This window comes from Cimex lectularius, unplaced genomic scaffold, assembly GCF_000648675.2.
Source record: "Cimex lectularius strain Harlan isolate CLEC.00 unplaced genomic scaffold, Clec_2.1 scaffold37, whole genome shotgun sequence".
NCBI lineage: Eukaryota > Metazoa > Arthropoda > Insecta > Hemiptera > Cimicidae > Cimex > Cimex lectularius.
In genome coordinates, this window is record NW_019392682.1 from 1,064,486 (window position 1) to 1,081,657 (window position 17,172).

Genomic DNA, 17,172 nt, shown 5'->3' on the forward strand with positions numbered 1-17,172 from the left:
TTTTAATTACAGGTGAATCATTGTATCTTGTATCTTGATTTATGTTCAAGAGCACAATGTCACACCTGACAGACAAAATCAGTGAGAATAGGCAGACTAGAACGATTCGGAAATGTTCAAACATGGGTCTCATTTACATGAAAATGAACGTGAAATTTTCACTCTTGGCTTTTGAAAGTTTTGACTCCTTTTTATCTACTTTATTGATGTGTTGTTCATTTCTTGAGCCTTCAAATAAGATGTGTTTATTAAACCAAATTGTTATAAACTAATTGTCTTCTTTCAATTTACCTGCGTTTGAAGTCTAAAAATATTTGTGCAAATGTAAACAGTCACAATGTTTAGCAGTGAAAACATTTAGAAAATTCATTCTTTTTGAAGGTTTTCTATTATATAATTTCAATTGAGCATAAACTATAAATTAGAAAAAGACCTCAAGTTTCTGTTTGTTTAAAGTGCTTTTAATTGAATAAATTCATCAATTTTCGCTGTTAAATTTGTTATATCACAATAAAACATCAAATATCTCTGCTTGTTATTAAATTCCCTATAAATATCATTGTATCATAAGCAGTAAAGATTATTAAGCTGAGTTATAAAGTATTGATCAAACTCAACACCCGCCCAGTTTAGTTTAATAGTTGCCCATAGCAAAGACAGAAAAACATTGACAGTAGAAAATACTTGTAATTATCATTTATACATCTGTTAACATATGAGATAGTTTATTGTTGCCTTTATTACAGTTTGTTATGCAAAAACATTTTTGATAGAATCCAAGAGTGCATTAAGAAAAAAAATTAAATCTTCAGAATCCATTGAAAATGTTACCAGTTGCTGAAGAATAATCAAATTCCAGATTGTCATTTTGATTTCGCGTTCACATCAGGTAAACGAACGAGCATTTTTGGATTTTGCAGTATCTTAAGACAGGGTAACCATGAATAAGTCGGACTTCAGCTTGGAAAGGGTCGACGATGATGCCAAGTCAGAAGAACTATCTCTAGCTGAGAGTCAAGAAGATAAACAAGCCCAACCACCAAAGCCTCCTAGCCAGAAACTGCAGATGATGCTAGATGCTTTGCCGGACGATGATGACCATTATGCTAATTATGACTTCTACTCTCCACAACGAAGCATATCAAGTGCCCCATCGAATGAAGACCAAGAGGTCGAAGAAACTGATGAGCTTGTTTCAACCACCAGCTATTCAACACTGTTGAAAAGTTCAAGTAGTAAAAACCTGTCATCTAATCGCAAAAAGAGTCTTTCAAGGAGGGATGGAAAGAAAAATGAATTCCACGATGAAGAACGATATCTTCTTAATCTGGATGATTTCATTTATAAACCAAAAGTGAATGGTAAAATCATGCAACTTGATTCAATGGAACTTCAGTATCCTTTTTTAAAATACTTTATAGTTAAAATTGCACAAATAATTTTGAATTTTGTTTCATTCTAGAAATTGTCTAAATTGTATTTTAATTGCTCAAATTTGTTCATATATCATATGGATTTTTTTTCCAAATTTTTACCTCAATCATGTGAATTAAACCGATGTATTTTTAACTTGTCAATAATTAACACTTAGAAATCTTACTTATTACTGAAATAAATAGAATAGGATACCACAAAATGAGATCCGCTTTGGTGAATCTCTCGGAAATGGTACTCAAGCTGGGAAGCCAGATAAATCTGCCATGGGTCATTCTGGCCATACTCATCCAAGAAAATCCAGTGTCATTTCTCTACCTTACAAAGTTCCTCGAACTTGAGTCGAGGTATCCCTGTTTTTATGCCACTTCTTGTACTCTACCCTCACATAGCAGTGTTTGCACTGAGCTATATGCAATCTGACACACCCTTGGAGTCATTGCAATGGAATGACCCACCTCATGTTAACCAATGTCCTGAGTGTACAGAGGGTCCAAAAAGAACAGATTTTTAATGGATCCTCTTGTCATGCTTTCAAAATATTGAGTTGGATCATCTCAGAAAAACATTAGTAGTTGTTTTCAGGCTGGAAGGCGACAGGTTGTCCACCCTTCAGACTACTACTATGATCCAACCTGCTGATGCAAAATTAGTAATAAAGAATATGGCAAAGAAAAGATGCCGGCGTCAGTTGGCTGGGTCATCTAAGCTCTTGTGTGCCAATAGCTTGGTTGATAGATAGCCCCTAGACAGTCTAAACTGCAGAAAAAGGATCAAACCTGAAAAAGGGCTGACAGAAGTTAATCTTGTTTGGTGATAGATACATTCTGTGTTAACTGTTTTGTGAGAATGTATTTATAAGCGTGAATGTGTGTATAGTGCAAGAGCATCTATAATAAAATATTAAGGATCCCATCAACCTCGAACTAGTTATTTTAGTTATGAGTGATGGAGGAATATTGAATACTCCACCACCCTACTTGAGTGTTATGTAAAAAAAAAGAATCTTTTAAGAATGAGTGTGTTTAGGTTAAAACTGCATGCATAGGGGTATTAAATTGTTGTTGATAGCCCTTGAAGCCTAATTTTAGTGGTTGGATAAATTTTATTAATCTTTGCAAACATGGAAGCTTATTTTTTAATATTCATAGTTAATGGCATCAATCAAAACATCAAAACAGTGGTTGGTGTTTGGATGCTATGTTTGGGGCTCCTTCGGGCTCTTTTTCAAGATAAAAAACCTTGGCAATTATTGTTGTTGAACTGATTGTTGCTCATAACAAAAAAAAAAAATAGTTCTTTCAAACATAGTTGAGGAATTATCACTTGAAAATGGAAAAAAAGCAATGGAAATGCCTAACCAACACACCTAACCCTTTTTTAAGACTTATTCAATACTTAAATTTAATAAATTATAAAGTATATAAATTTGACTGTCTTACAAGGGTTCATGCTGATTATTGTGCACAAAGGCATTTTTGAATGTGTAGCATGTGGGCTTATAGTCTGCTTTTTGTAGAATCTGCATGTGCCGAGTTGGATTATACCAATCTTCTTCAAATGCCCATTTAGTCTGCAGTTGTTAAGAATCCTAATAGGACTCTATGTTTTTTCCTAATTTCTTTGATGCGTTCTGTTGTTTCTTTCATTCCGAAACTTGTTGAAAGTCCTTGAATTGTGTGAATTACACTGTTTCCTCATTTTCATTTTGTCTTTTTGTCTAAGATACTCATTTTATAGTATTAATCCCAACCGCAGAAGGGCTCAGGACCCAACGGCAGTATAGCAGCCCCTTTCTTTGAAGGGTGTCCACTTTCCCACAGCTCATGATTCCCAAATGTCCTGGGACCCAGCAGAGGACGATTTTAATTTGCTGATTATTTTTGTTTTGCGATTCAGCCCCAATTTTGAGTTAATGATGTTTAAACTTAGTACTTGATGGCTGCTATGCTATCAGATATGATAGCTATATTTATATTGTTTAAAATTAAATCGAGTAAATCTCACAATTGCACGGACTTCTGTCTAGAATTGTCTAGAAATATTGTTTATTTATTATTATTACTTACTTATTTCTCATGGGTTTTGAGTATTTGGTTCCAGGACTGAATACTCCTGCCTCCGTACCTTCTTGCGTTCTAGATCCAACAGCGTATTTTTTCCCTCTTTCACGTTCTTTTGTTCCAATCCATGTTGTTAAAAATTAAAAGTTTTTAAGCATATTCAACATTTTTAGATGGATTTAAAAAAAATATTCAAATTCTTAACAAAATGGCACAGCTAGATACTTTGAAAAAAACTCCTTTAATATAAAATTTGTATTAAAAAAAATTGCATTATTAGCTTTTAGAAGTATAATTATTTTTCCTTAATGATGTTAAGACACTCGTATGGTTATGATTGTGTGAGCAGTCTCAATCTTTGTGTTGCCGATAAAAAAACACTATTGTACCACTGCGGACATATAATTCACATGATGAACCCTTATTCGAAAGAAATGTCATTTAGAAGGTCTTCAGGCAAAGATGGAATATCTTTTATAGCTGTAAGCAATCCCAGCTAGAATATTTTTGTTTTTATTAGTGTTTACAAATTTCTTTTGTAGAAAAATCCAGTCGGCTATGAGATAGCGATCGCAGAAAAGGGCAACTTTCCAGATATCGTGTGTTACACTTGGCCGGATTTTAATATAATATCTGTACTCAGAGGGGGCGCGAAATATTCTTTTGCCGGCCTCGACTTCAGGTAAATCAGCCTTTTTTTTCAATTGATTGGCACAATTAAAATGAAAACATTACAGCGCCTGCGGTGAACTTATGGTATCACAATCAAGCGAACCTGATTATCTTCTTACAATATGGAAATGGAAAGAGCAACAGGTTTATCTCAGTGTCAAAGCGAATAATCAACGCGTTTATAAAACAGCATTTTCCCCGTTGGACAATTCTATTCTTCTCTGTTGCGGTAAGTACAAAGACAAATAATTAAATTATACGTATAATTTTAAATATTTATTTATTTTCTAGGCCTAAATCATCTGAAGTTTTGGAATATTGAATCTACATTCACAGGGATGAAAATAAAAGGCGCTTATGGTAAATTTGGTCCTGCTGATATCTGCAATATTTCCACATTCATCATAAATAAGGACAATAAGGTTGTTAAATCACCATAAAACACTAAAATGTTAATACTCAGATTGTATTTGCAATTTTATATCTATGACAAGATTTTTTGGACTTTCATAGTGGACAATTTTATTTAAAGATTGTTTGTTTTATATAATTTGTTCTAGATTTTTTCCAATTGTCCTTGGGGTAATATGTTTTTCTGGGATGGCACTACTGTAAAATTTGAAATATCAAGAAAGGAAATGCAACCAGCACATGATGGTATAATCACTTTTTTTCACTTTGACCCAAAAGAAAACAACGTCTTTACAGCAGGTCGGTAACAAAATGTAATAACAAGAATCTAATTGTTCATTTTTGTTCAAATATTTTTTCATAGGCATGGATGGTAAAATAAGAGTTTGGGATTATGAAAAAATGTTAAATGCATGGCCGCATAACAAGCCATTTCAAATGCAACCGTCGTTTGAAAGAGAAATAATCGACAGCGATGGAAAAACTGCTTGTCCTGTTCAGCTTCTCCCAAAGGTTGGAGTTGAAGATGACCATCATTTTTTCTTACAGGTATTAAAATCACATACGACGGTCAAAGGTGGTTTTTGATTATTTAAATTTTTTAAGGATAAGAATGGTGGGATTTGGATGATTGATTTATCGCTTAGTGCCAATGCAGACCCTTGGACCAAAATTCTGGAAACGCATGCTGGACCCATTTCTGGTTTAGCGCCCTCTCCCATTGGCCATTATTTCGCCACGTTGGGAATCGATGGTAAATTGCTGATTCAGAACAACGACAAAAAGAAGATTGTACTTACCAAAACTTTCCCACTCAAAGGAACAGCTCTACTTTGGCTGCCATTAGAGGTGGGAAAATTTTAAAAAGTTTATTGTAATTTTTTTTCCCAATTAAACTTATCAATTATAGATCGATCCAACTGCATGTGTGCTTATACTTGGATTTTCGGATGGAACGATAAGAGTCGTAGTTGTATGTATCAAGGCAAAAGAATTTAATAGCGAAGAGAAAGTTATGGAGTATGTTTATGTCATACAGGTAACAAATTTTTTTTAACATCAAATAAAAATCAAAGATAAAATTTTAAACAATTTTCAAGTAAATTTTACTCAATTATTAGATTCATAATTATTATAAATAATTGAAATCTTGTTTTTAAATTTTGGTTACAAATATACAGAAAATTTATATTTAATTATTATATAAATACAATTTGATAATATTGACAGTAATAAAACGTTTTTTATTTTTCAGGCACTTAAACCTCATAAAAGATCAATTTCATGTTTGGTTGCGAAAACAAAATATGGTCACCATCATGTGCTTTCTGGGAGTGTCGATGGCACCGTGTTTATATATGAAGTTCTTCCTTATTATAATTTTTGCCAGTTAAAGCCGTTGGGTTTTATAAAAATGCCAGGTCCGGTCACTCACATTGAGTTAAAAAGAGCTAAGGTAACCATTAGTTGTATTATTTTATTCTCTGGCGATTTAAATTATAAAAGGTTAAATCTTTAGGATGTATTCGTGTTCCTCGTAAGCACGTCTGTGGGGACAGTGTCCGAAGTGCTAGTTTCTGATAAAATACTCAATGACCCTATAGAAAAAGACACATACCTCCTGAAGGTCAAATACAAAACGACTAATTTCAAAAGTGTTAAAGGTTGTATTTTAAGGAATCTCGTACGAGAAGGGATAAGGAAAAGGCAAGAGGACAAATTAGAAAAGAAAAAAGAAGAACTCGCAAGACTCCTTGAAACAAATCCAGGCTTTATTATCGACGAAGAAGCTTTCCTAGGTACAAAAAATAAACACATATTTTATTTTGATTTCTTATATTTGAATTTTCGGTTTTTATAGCTGATACTGAAAAATATGAGGATTTGCCAGACGTTTACGTACCTGTGGGAAAGACTCGAATTAATTTTGCAAAGTTTGTATTATTTTATTTGTTTATTAATGTTTACACTTATTAATAATTTTATGAGATTTCCTATCTTTGGTATGGTGATTAGTTTGACATTTTTCTAATCATCCTGGGTCCCCCATATACAATAAAAACCTGTCTGATATACTAAAAATGATCAGATACAATGAATCTACAAATGATAATGTTAATAAAATACAATAATTTGTTGTTAAATTATTGAAATATTTTTAAATCATGCATTGATAATCAGATTTAATAGTTTTAAGATCATTAAATTATGAAATTAATATATAAGTATTATATAATACTTATATATTATAATTATTATATATTATNAATAAACTTAAAAATGACATTAAATCTTTTATTATACCTCAGTGTGACGAGCGGTTTCCTTTTTTCCGTGAGCGCGGCTCGCGCTCCTTTGAACACCGTCTCTCGCTAGGGTGCTCCGAGAGGGTAGCGAGCTACTCCACTCTAGGCCCGTCAAGCCTTTTAGGGGTAAGATTTGTCAGGTTGCCCGGCTTGATGGGTGAACACCCTTTCCTTACTTACTACTAACTCTGGACAAGGAGGTTTGGGGGAAAGATACACCAATTCAGACAAAACACCAGGTCCCTTTATTTGATATCACTGTACAATTCCCAATATGTATAATCAACGAGTGAATAATGCCCTAACCCTTCATATAAATAGCAACCCTTATTTCCTATTAAACAATTCATATACAAAACTTATTACTGGAAGACTAATTCTAAATAGAACTAATGCTCTTACTCTCTATAACGAAACCCTAATACTAGGTGCTTAATTATTGGGGTCATAGTACTAAAAGTAGCCTGAAATCGCCCAACTGTTCTCCAAATCTCCCGCAAACCAATTGACAAAAATTGTACTTACAGGACTGGAATACGTGCATCTGTTCCGTCGGTTCGGACACCCGGATTCTCTCTTCGGACTCAAAACGGATTCTCTTTGGACTCTCTTCAGACTCTCTTCTCGGACTCTGCCCGGACTCTCTGATTGTCCTTTTTATATCAATCCATTCAGGGAGGAGTGGGGAACAATTGCATTTCGAAAATACTGCTATGCTTCCGGGTGACCCGACTGCCCTTTGTCCTCTCCAGGTCATTGAGCTATTTTGGATGAGTCCTGGCATCAGCTAATCCTGAGGGTTGAGCAATAAGGCCAGTCGTCAGCACAACAGCCAATTTTTCTAGGGCCCCGGGATAGACCCACATTTCTCAATTGAAAACGTCCAGCTGTCATTATTTCGCCAGCTTTTTTTTTTTTTTTTTAGCTGTGTCTGGAGTTCCCAAGAAGGACTGGGTCGGCTCCCGCTATTCCAGGCCACCTCCGGTTACTCACCCCGGCACAATACGCTTTCCCAACAATTAGCTAACCTATTTCTACGTCTAATTTTTAATATTTATAACAAACTTAAATTTTTACAACCCCGTTTAAGATTCCCTTCTGGGGATCTTCACACTCAGCAACATGGTTTCTGCTCTAATAGATCAACCGTTACTAACCTGCTCACATTTCAAAATTACATCTTAGATGCAATAAACTCTGGACATCAAGTAGACTCAGTGTATACTGACTTTTCTAAAGCTTTTGATAAAGTAAATCACACAATATTGTTAAGGAAACTAATGGATTATGGTTTCACCGGAACTATCTTGAATTGGTTATCCAGCTTTCTCTCCGACAGAAAACAAATAGTCAAAATAAAATCATTTAAATCATGTCCCTTCCTCGGGAGTTTCGCAAGGGTGTCTTCTTGGACCAGTTTTGTTTCTCTTATTTATTAATGATATCCCTTCTGCTCAATTTTTATTATTTGCTGATGATCTGAACATCTATTCGATAATCACTTCTCCTTCTGATTGCTTAAATTACAAAATTCTATCAATAATGTGCTAACCTGGTGCTCTAATAACAAACTTGCTCTTAATGTTTCCAAATGCTACACAATTACATTCTCTCATAAGAAACAACCTTTTATTTATCTCTATACTCTCTGCTCTTTTAACGCGAGTTGAGGTCGTAAAGGATCTTGGTGTACTTTTTGATCAAAAGCTCAAGTTTAAAGAACATATTTCTTCAATAAAAATTAGATCTATGAAGATGCTAGGTTTCATCATCTGGAACACCTATGAATTTAAAAATCCTCTATGTTTTGTCCATCTTTAAAAAGCTTTTGTACAACCCATACTAGAATATGCTACACCTGTTTGGAACCCATTCTATCTAAATTATCAAAAAATTCTTCAATCTGTACAAAACAAATTTTTAAAAAAACTTTCCTACAAACTCAATCTTCCTCCGAATTCTGCCTACCCTGGAATCCGNAAGCTCTCTTGCCATCTGTTCCTATTTTTAATTAAAAACTTATTATAAGCATCATTTATAGGTAGCTTTATATCTAGTAAAGTGCCTTCAATAGTGGCCCGCTTAGCTAGTGCATCAACTATTTTATTGGGTACCACCCCTGAATGACCCTTAACCCAGCATATTACAATTTCTTTATTCATATTTTTAAGGTCGAATAAACATTGGATAATATTGGCAAAAATGTATTCCGTCTTAGAATTCACACTAAAGTTTTGGATTTGATTAACATAACTTAGATTGTCTGTTAAGATGCATATTTTTTGTGAATCCACAGATTTACAATGCTCTAGTGCTCTGTGGAGAGCGACTCCTTCAGCAGTATAAATGCTGCAAGAATCAGGCAGAAGAAAAAAACCTTGTGCTCACTAAAGGTGTCATAAAAAGCACAACCCGTTTTTCCATCCAATACCGAACCATCAGTATAAATGAGTCGATGATCAGGAAATAAATCCTTTACATCAGCTTGAAACATATTTTGTGCCAGATAGGCCGGAAAGTGGAAATAGTCGTTGAGAATGCGGCAATTCGATTTATTTAAGATAGCCTCATAATCCGTGTCGTACAATGGCATAGTTTTATTGGAATAAAGACTGTATATGCTTGGGGCTAACTCGAGAAAGATATCCACTAGGAGTGGAGTTCTCTTCCTTTGCCAGTATCTGACAGTGAGAACTTTCTGAGATAAAAAACACAGTCGAAGGACGGGCTTGCTTTACCAAAGAACTTGTATAAACATTTTGCAGCAAGTTTTTCCCTTCTAAAATTTAGGGGAGGTTCGCAGGATTCTGAAGACAATGCAGAGATAGGAGTGCTGGGGAGACACCTAATATTCTACGTAGGCATTTCAATTGTCTTTCAGCTTTATTTTGTTTCCTCTGCCTTATTTGGTTAGTAATTATGTCTTTCATTTTTGTTGTTCAGTTTTTACTCTTTAATTGTATTTTTATATTTATCATTTATATTTACCATTTTTATTATTACCATGTATATACGTCCTTATTTTTTTTATATATATTATTTGTATTTTTACATATATTATTTATATTTTTTGTTATTGTAAAATGTCTTTTTTTATAGAGGATTTCGATCCGTAAATAAATAAATAATTATTAAATAATGATTATTATATATTATATAATCTGTATTTTCTTGTTTTGGGAAAAGTCTTTAACAAAGATATTTCTATTATTTTATAATTATAGATATATAGATAAATCTGTATGGATATCACCTGAAGGATACGATGCAGGTTTTTTTTACGAATATAATATTGGTGAATCATGGCCGAATCGTGTGCTCGATATTCCAGGGACAGATCGCAAACTCGCCATCCATACTTGTATTAGCATGTAATAATTTAAAATGCAGTAATTTTAGAGTAGCACGGTCAGATGATAAAATTCATGTTAACAGATTTAATAACAAGTATTTATTAATGGGTATGAGCAATGGTTGCATTCGTTTAGTCAAAACACACCAATCCGACCCGGCCAACTTGTCGGATTATTTAGAGATTGGAATGCATGTGACAACCGGGCAAAGAATAACACATCTCGCCGTCTCTTGCGACAACACGATTGCATACTCTTGCGGAACCGATGGCGGGATATTCTCTTACGCTTTCAACCTCCCTGTCGAACAGAAAGAAATGACGAAAAAAAAATTACCAGGGATCGGACCGTTGGTCAGTTATTGCGGTTAAATTTATACGATACGGATATTGATTTTTGCCTTTTTTAGCCGACTTTTGGAATCTCCGGGATAATAAGCCCCAACGAGCCATCACTCGAAGAGCAAAAAGCAGCATTAAGGGAGGAAAAGAAAAAATTAATATCAGAAACAATTAAGATGGAAATGAAAGAAAAAATCAACGAACTGGCCGACAAATATGAAGAACTTATTGAAAGGCAATTCTTGTGTTGCTATCATTATCAAAAATTATATTTTTGTTTTTTGTTATAGGAATAAGAAACTTCCAGAGTCAAAGCGGTTGTCAAAAGAAACATTCATCATCAGCCAACAAGTTGATCAATCAATCATAGAGAAATACAACCAAGAGATAGACGATTTCAAGAAGAAGCATGAATTTGAATTTCAAAAAGCAAAAGTGTTAAGAAACAAAATGTATAATGCTTGTGTCAAACCTATCAAAACATTCCCTATTTACCAATTTGGGATAAGGTAATGCAGCAATTTTCCAGAAAAATTTATAAAAAAATCAATACTCTTTTACCGCAGGGCACCGGTATCGGTCTGTACTTTCCGAGAAGTAAAGCTTACACCAGAATTTATAGAAGCTGAGAGGATAACCAAGGCTCACTTGGATGATCAGGAAAGAAGAGGCAGGTAATATTTCTACGATGCACATTTTAATCAGTGCACTTTAAAAACATCAAATATATAAATTAATTTATTGTAAGATAAAAATAAATGCTTAAATTAATCTTAAGAAATTCAATCATAAAAAATGTGTCAACATTATTTAGGTTTAGAGACTTAAAGCATATTTAATTAAATATAATTCAGTCAATTTAATATTTAAAATAAACAATTAATTAAGGTTTTTAGTTGAGATGAAAAAAAGTTAATGGCATGAGAGGGATTCGAACCCATGACCTTCGGCTTGATACGCCGCTGCTCTACCACCTGAGCTATCGTGACCTTGATGCACTCGGACTCAACTCCCCATCTCAACCCCACCTTATGAGTTTTCCCTCATCCGAGTGGATCGAGGTCACGATAGCTCAGGTGGTAGAGCAGCGGCGTATCTAGCCGAAGGTCGTGGGTTCGAATCCCTCTCGTGCCATTAACTTTTTTTCATCTCAACTAAAAACCTTAATTAATTGTAATGATTTAATTGGTCAAGCGGACCACGAAATTAGTGAATTTAAAATAAATTTAAAACGCTGTTGGTATTTTTTAAAATATTTTTTACCTGATTGTAAGTTGTTCAGTATTTAACAAAAAAAATTTCAGTTAATAGCTAAATTGTTTATTCTTTCATAATGTTTAAATAGTTTTTATTTTACTTCCTAGAAGAGGCATGGAAAGAGGCGACAAAAAATACATCGTAAGTTCGAGCTTGCCAAATATTTAAGGCATGTGCATGATTCGTTGACCATGTTTTTTAATGCTTCATTTTAATTAATCTTTTTATGTAAGGTTTTTGGTTGAAATGGAAAAGATAGTGCCACAAGCAGGATTTGAACCCACAATCTTTGGCTAAATATGCTGCTGCTCGACCTGCACCTCCTCTCTAGCTATAGCTCAAGTGGTAGAGCAGCGGCGTATTAAGCCAAAGGTCGTGGGTTCGAATCCTGCTCATGACACTAGCTTTTTCATTTCAACCAAAAAACTCCTTAATCCATAAAAGGATTGATTAATTGAAAGAAGTAATTTGGTCAATAGACCACTAAATATAACAGACTTAATTTTAATGTTTTTTTTCTTTTTTTTAAGCAATGAATAGCCAAATAATTTTTATGAAAATTGTTTCACATCAATTATTTAATAATTTTTTTTTTAAGAGCGGTTGCTAAAAAATTAAAAGATGTGGCGAAAAAAATTCAGAAAAAGGCAAAAAAGCCCCAAAAGCAATGTACAGATATGCTCGCCGTGATCGACAGAGTTGGTCAGAAGCTATTCGAAAATGGTCAAATGTCAAGGGCAAATTTGCAACTTTTAAACAGAATAACTGAGTCGAGAAGAGAAAGAAGGAGTATCCATGAACATGTATGTCCGATCTAATTTTGCAAATTATTAAATAATTACTTGTTTAGAAAAAAAACGAAAGAAAAAAATTGAATTTTAGATTAGTGAATTAAATGAAATGAAAGAAAAACACGGCAAGAAGAATTATCTTCTTCCTGATCTGGGAGGAAATCACGCTAATGCACAATACATGCTAAAATTGAATCCAGAATATAGAACACCGAAGGAACACAGAAAGACACTCTATGAACAATACTGGCTCGTTCTTAAGGCCAGGAGAGATGTGAGTTTTTACTGTTTAAAAACATAGAAAATTAACTGATATAATAAATATTTCAGCTGTACAATATTAAAATGGAGTTCAACTCAAAAGTCAAGCAATTGAGAAATGAAAAGTTTAATATTTTACGAGAGTTCCAAATTTTAAAAGGAAATCTTGATTACATGTCGCAGGAATGTTGTGTAGATGATATAATTTTACCTAGGACTCCAAACTTCAACACCGAATTAGAATTCCCTGAAAAGCTTTTTATGGTAATTTAATTTTTTTTTGCAAAGTTCAAATTTAATTTTCAATAAATATCGTGTTTTCAGAATACACCACCTCATTGTATTCTTGACGACCCGCTTCCACCGATCTCTCAGGAATTGGAGGAAGAACGTAAAAATTTATACGGAGATAATTCCAACCTTCATGAAATTTACAATGAGGCGGAAAATGTGAATAAATACATAAATTACACATGGTTACCCGGTATGTTGTCATACAAAGATCACTTGACTTTGGCAAAGATATTTCCGGTTCATCCTTGGAGAGCAGATATGATTTACAAGCGTAACATGAAGTAAATTTTTCCTCGATTCTTCAGAGTGAATTAATGATATTAAAACCTCTTTTTTTTTTAAAGATTTCGAGAGAGAGTAAATGCTAAATCATTAAGTTTAATTAATAAAATTCAAGAGTATGACAAGTCTTTAAAAAGTCTTTCATACGAAAGGATGGAATATGAAAAAAAGATCATAAAAACAAAATTAGAACTTTATTATTTAATTCAAGAACTTGAAATAACAAGGGGATTTAATACATTAGAAGTCGGTGTCAAGACAAAAGCGAGTGACATGATCAAAATGAAACATCTTACATTATTACAGGTATGATATATAGATTTTATGACAAAAATGTCAATCTTGTTCATTGTACATTTAACTAATAATTCATTATGGGGACAGCAGTAGCCGAGTGGTGATAGACTCTTGTCTTATAGACCCCACGGTCATGGGTTCAATTCCCACCATTTCCCCTGGCCCATTTTTTCACACAACTCATTCCCCCTCCCCCCAAAAAATTATATTTGAAACTATTCAATATTACAATTAGATGTTTATAATTGTTAACTTTGTTCATTATTAATGATGGTTTTAAAATCCTGATGAAGGGATATAATCCTTAAAGCAATGAAGGAACTGAGTTTTTTTTTTTAAATATAAAATTACGATATTTTAGGCTGATTTTAATTACATCACACATAAATTAACAAAAATGATAATAAAATAATAATTTTATTGCAGATTTCTATAAGAAAAAAGAAAATCAACCAAAATAATATTATAATTGAAAAAAGCACTGCAATTTCTAATACAATTGTGAATCAGTTCCTTGAGGTGGTAAAAGACAATAAATACACCAAACATCTGACTGAGGTGTTTAAAAAAAAATACAAGCCTCCTAAAAAACGAAGTATTATTTTTATTGAAATAAGTTTATAAAATAGAAATTTTAATCAAACGACACATTAATTTTTTAGATGATGATGATGACTCCTCGTCTTCTAGTTCATTTGATGAGGATTTTGATGATGATGCAGAGGGAGACGACCTTCAGGTGGCCGTTGGAGGTGCATATCTGTTTGACGAGAAGATCCGCCCTGATGACTGCGATCCTGAAATTTTTGAAAAAACGTTTAGCCTTCGTGCTGAAAGGTACTTTAAATACATAGTTTCCCAGACTTAGAATGTTAAAAATTTACATCTTTGTTTAATAAGGCATGTAGAAGAAGCAAAGGTCAATGAAGCACGTTCTCAAAATCAAAATTTCATTAAAGACTTGGAAACACTAAGAAAAAAACTTCTAATGGTTGAAACAATACTAGCAATATTTAACTCACAAATGGACAGTTTTTTGGTATGTTAAAAAATCAATATAAATAAATTTATAGTTTTTAACTATTTTCCCTTGTAAAGAAATGCAAGCAAGATGCGTGTAACAAAATATGGAAAGTTGTTGTTTTAAAGCCCTCTCAAATCCAGCATTACAACAAACACACAAAGTCTTTTCCACCTCTAAACCAGTGTGTGCTCATAGGTGCCAATACAATTCGGAAGTTGATAAGTAAGGCTGAAGATTTGGAAAAGGAAACTCAAACATTCAACAAGGGGAAGGAGTAAGTGTACAAAACGAGGCTAAACGTATCGTAATTTCAATTTGCTCGTTTGATTTAGAAAATGCAAAGATCACATTGTACGGCTGAGAAAAGACATCGCCTACATGAAGAGCCAATGCCAGGATTTGAAAAATGAGAAAAAAGACGAGATGGTGAAAAAGTTTGGGATGCACGTAAACATGAGTCATCTCGAAGAAGTAATTACAAGCTGGATTATCCAAGAAGCACAGCAAAATTCAAACGTGGTTGATCGCGTCAGAAATTACATGAAAGATGTACATTATTTTTACTAAAACTTATCTTTTATTCATCGGTATAATTTTTTTAAATATTTTTTTGGTCAGGCATCGATTAGAAGACAACAGAGACAATTGTTAGAGGCGAAGAAAGAACAGACCAACCAGTATCATGAGCTATACTCAATTCAAGAGGAAAGAAATAAAATCACTGCACGCATATTAAATATGCAGCAGACGCAAGTAAGAACATTTTTTTTTAAATTTCCACTTTTCCTTATTTCTTAGTTGTATGTTTTTAAATCTTTTTAAATAAAAAAAATATTTTGATTAATATAAATTTTGGTGCTATCTGCTTTCCCTAAATTTCATATTCAGAAAACCCCATATCATACAAGAAAAAATATTTTATCATTTGTATTTCAGAAAGAGCTACTACAATCCAGAAACAATAGGAGGCGGCTGGACTTAGAAAGCTATTTGAAGGAATTGGAAAAAGAAGTAATTTGTCAAATGGCATACAAAGAATATCTCTTGAACCAAATCAGTGCCCTGAAGTTTAAACAGCAACCGAATATCTTATCCAAGATAGAGAAGAAGCCCTACCAGCAAAAAGCCATCGCGAGCTCTATTTCTACTGCAACTGCGATGCAAAATATTGTTTCGGATCTCGTAAGAAAGGTGATTCCTTCTATAACTGAAACAGAAACACCGACAGAAGAGTATCAAGAAGAAGAAGATTTGAAAGAATTGGAAGAAGTTTCCACTGAGGAATCAGGTGCTCTTCCTGAAAGCAAGGAAGAAGAAGAATTAAGCCCAGGCGGGTTTGCCGTTGAAATTATCAAGGATGCCATAAAAGGCGTGATTCACTCAAAATCTGACATTAAGGCCGAGGAATTAACGGACCAAAAAGAATTAACTTCAGAAGGATCTGATCGATTTTTAAAGGTGTCAAATCAAAGCAGAAAAAGCCTAGCTCTACATCAAAGTGAAGAAGGCGCTTTATCAAGCGAAGCCGTCACTACAAAGGAAACAATGGGAATTGTCAAAGAAACTGAAGGAAAACTTTCTATTACGAAACTGAGCCCAGAACAAGAAGCTGAACAAGATGAAGTGACAATTTCAACATACGAATATGAATCTGGATCAGGATCTCTCGAACCATCAATCATGTCACGCCAAGAAGACGATGGTAGTTCTTCTGGTGATCAACAGTCACATTCAGACTCTGAGAAATCAAAAAGTGTAAGAAGTCAACTGTAGATTATATGTACACTTGCATCAAGTATTACTTCAATGTACATAATTAAAAAATAAATATAAATAAAATATACAAATTTTATTTATCAGAACAAAATATAAATATGAATAATTATACAATGATTAAAAACTATTTACAGTAATTTGGAACTAACTAAGAGAACTTACAATTTTTTAAATCTATTTTTCAATGCTGAAACAAGAAAAACATAGGAAATTGTATCTTAGAACTTTTCACTTTTTTTACTCATTTTTATTCGCCAAGCTTTTGACCTATTTTAAGGTCATCATCAGGGCAATACAATCTTAAATAGATCTACAAATTGAGTTTGTAATTAACTTAATTAAGTTTTTAATGGTTTCAAATTTTTTTGGTTTTCAAATTTTTAAACAGACCATACCGTATCCAGATTATTTGTGAATTGTCAAATAACTCTTGGCAGTTTTTAGCTCCTGCAGGAAAAAATCAAACAAAGATAAATAGAAACCTAACATTCATGTAGTAAACTGTCATTGTAACATTTTTATTTTTATTTAATTATTATTATTTTATTAATGTGGGTTTGCCACAGCAGAGATATCAACCCTTGGATTATCAGTGTTTTTGATTAAAAAA

The 17,172-nt window shown here is 33.3% G+C and overlaps 1 protein-coding gene across 1 annotated transcript; it reads left to right on the forward strand.

Moving 5' to 3' along the window:
* The first annotated feature begins 676 nt into the window (after window positions 1-676).
* Window positions 677-16,602, forward strand: LOC106665516. Its single transcript, XM_014391972.2, has 29 exons — window positions 677-1,395; window positions 3,817-3,979; window positions 4,040-4,179; window positions 4,235-4,398; window positions 4,461-4,591; window positions 4,730-4,880; window positions 4,945-5,129; window positions 5,187-5,429; window positions 5,491-5,619; window positions 5,836-6,036; window positions 6,100-6,379; window positions 6,442-6,514; window positions 10,111-10,257; window positions 10,322-10,592; window positions 10,649-10,815; window positions 10,871-11,089; window positions 11,147-11,254; window positions 12,436-12,640; window positions 12,720-12,902; window positions 12,959-13,153; window positions 13,214-13,464; window positions 13,528-13,771; window positions 14,189-14,357; window positions 14,425-14,599; window positions 14,663-14,801; window positions 14,861-15,060; window positions 15,119-15,335; window positions 15,405-15,539; window positions 15,723-16,602. Exons 1-29 carry the CDS (start codon window positions 941-943, stop codon window positions 16,557-16,559), a joined length of 6,177 nt encoding a protein of 2,058 aa, XP_014247458.1. The 5' UTR covers window positions 677-940; the 3' UTR covers window positions 16,560-16,602.
* The last annotated feature ends 570 nt before the right edge of the window (window positions 16,603-17,172 follow it).

Coding starts and splice junctions, on each gene's coding strand:
- LOC106665516 (XM_014391972.2), top strand. CDS start 941: ATGAATAAGTCGGACTTCAGCTTGGAAAGGGTCGACGATGATGCCAAG. Junction 6,515..10,110: donor ACTCGAATTAATTTTGCAAA/GTTTGTATTATT, acceptor TTATAATTATAG/ATATATAGATAAATCTGTAT. Junction 11,090..11,146: donor ATTTACCAATTTGGGATAAG/GTAATGCAGCAA, acceptor CTTTTACCGCAG/GGCACCGGTATCGGTCTGTA.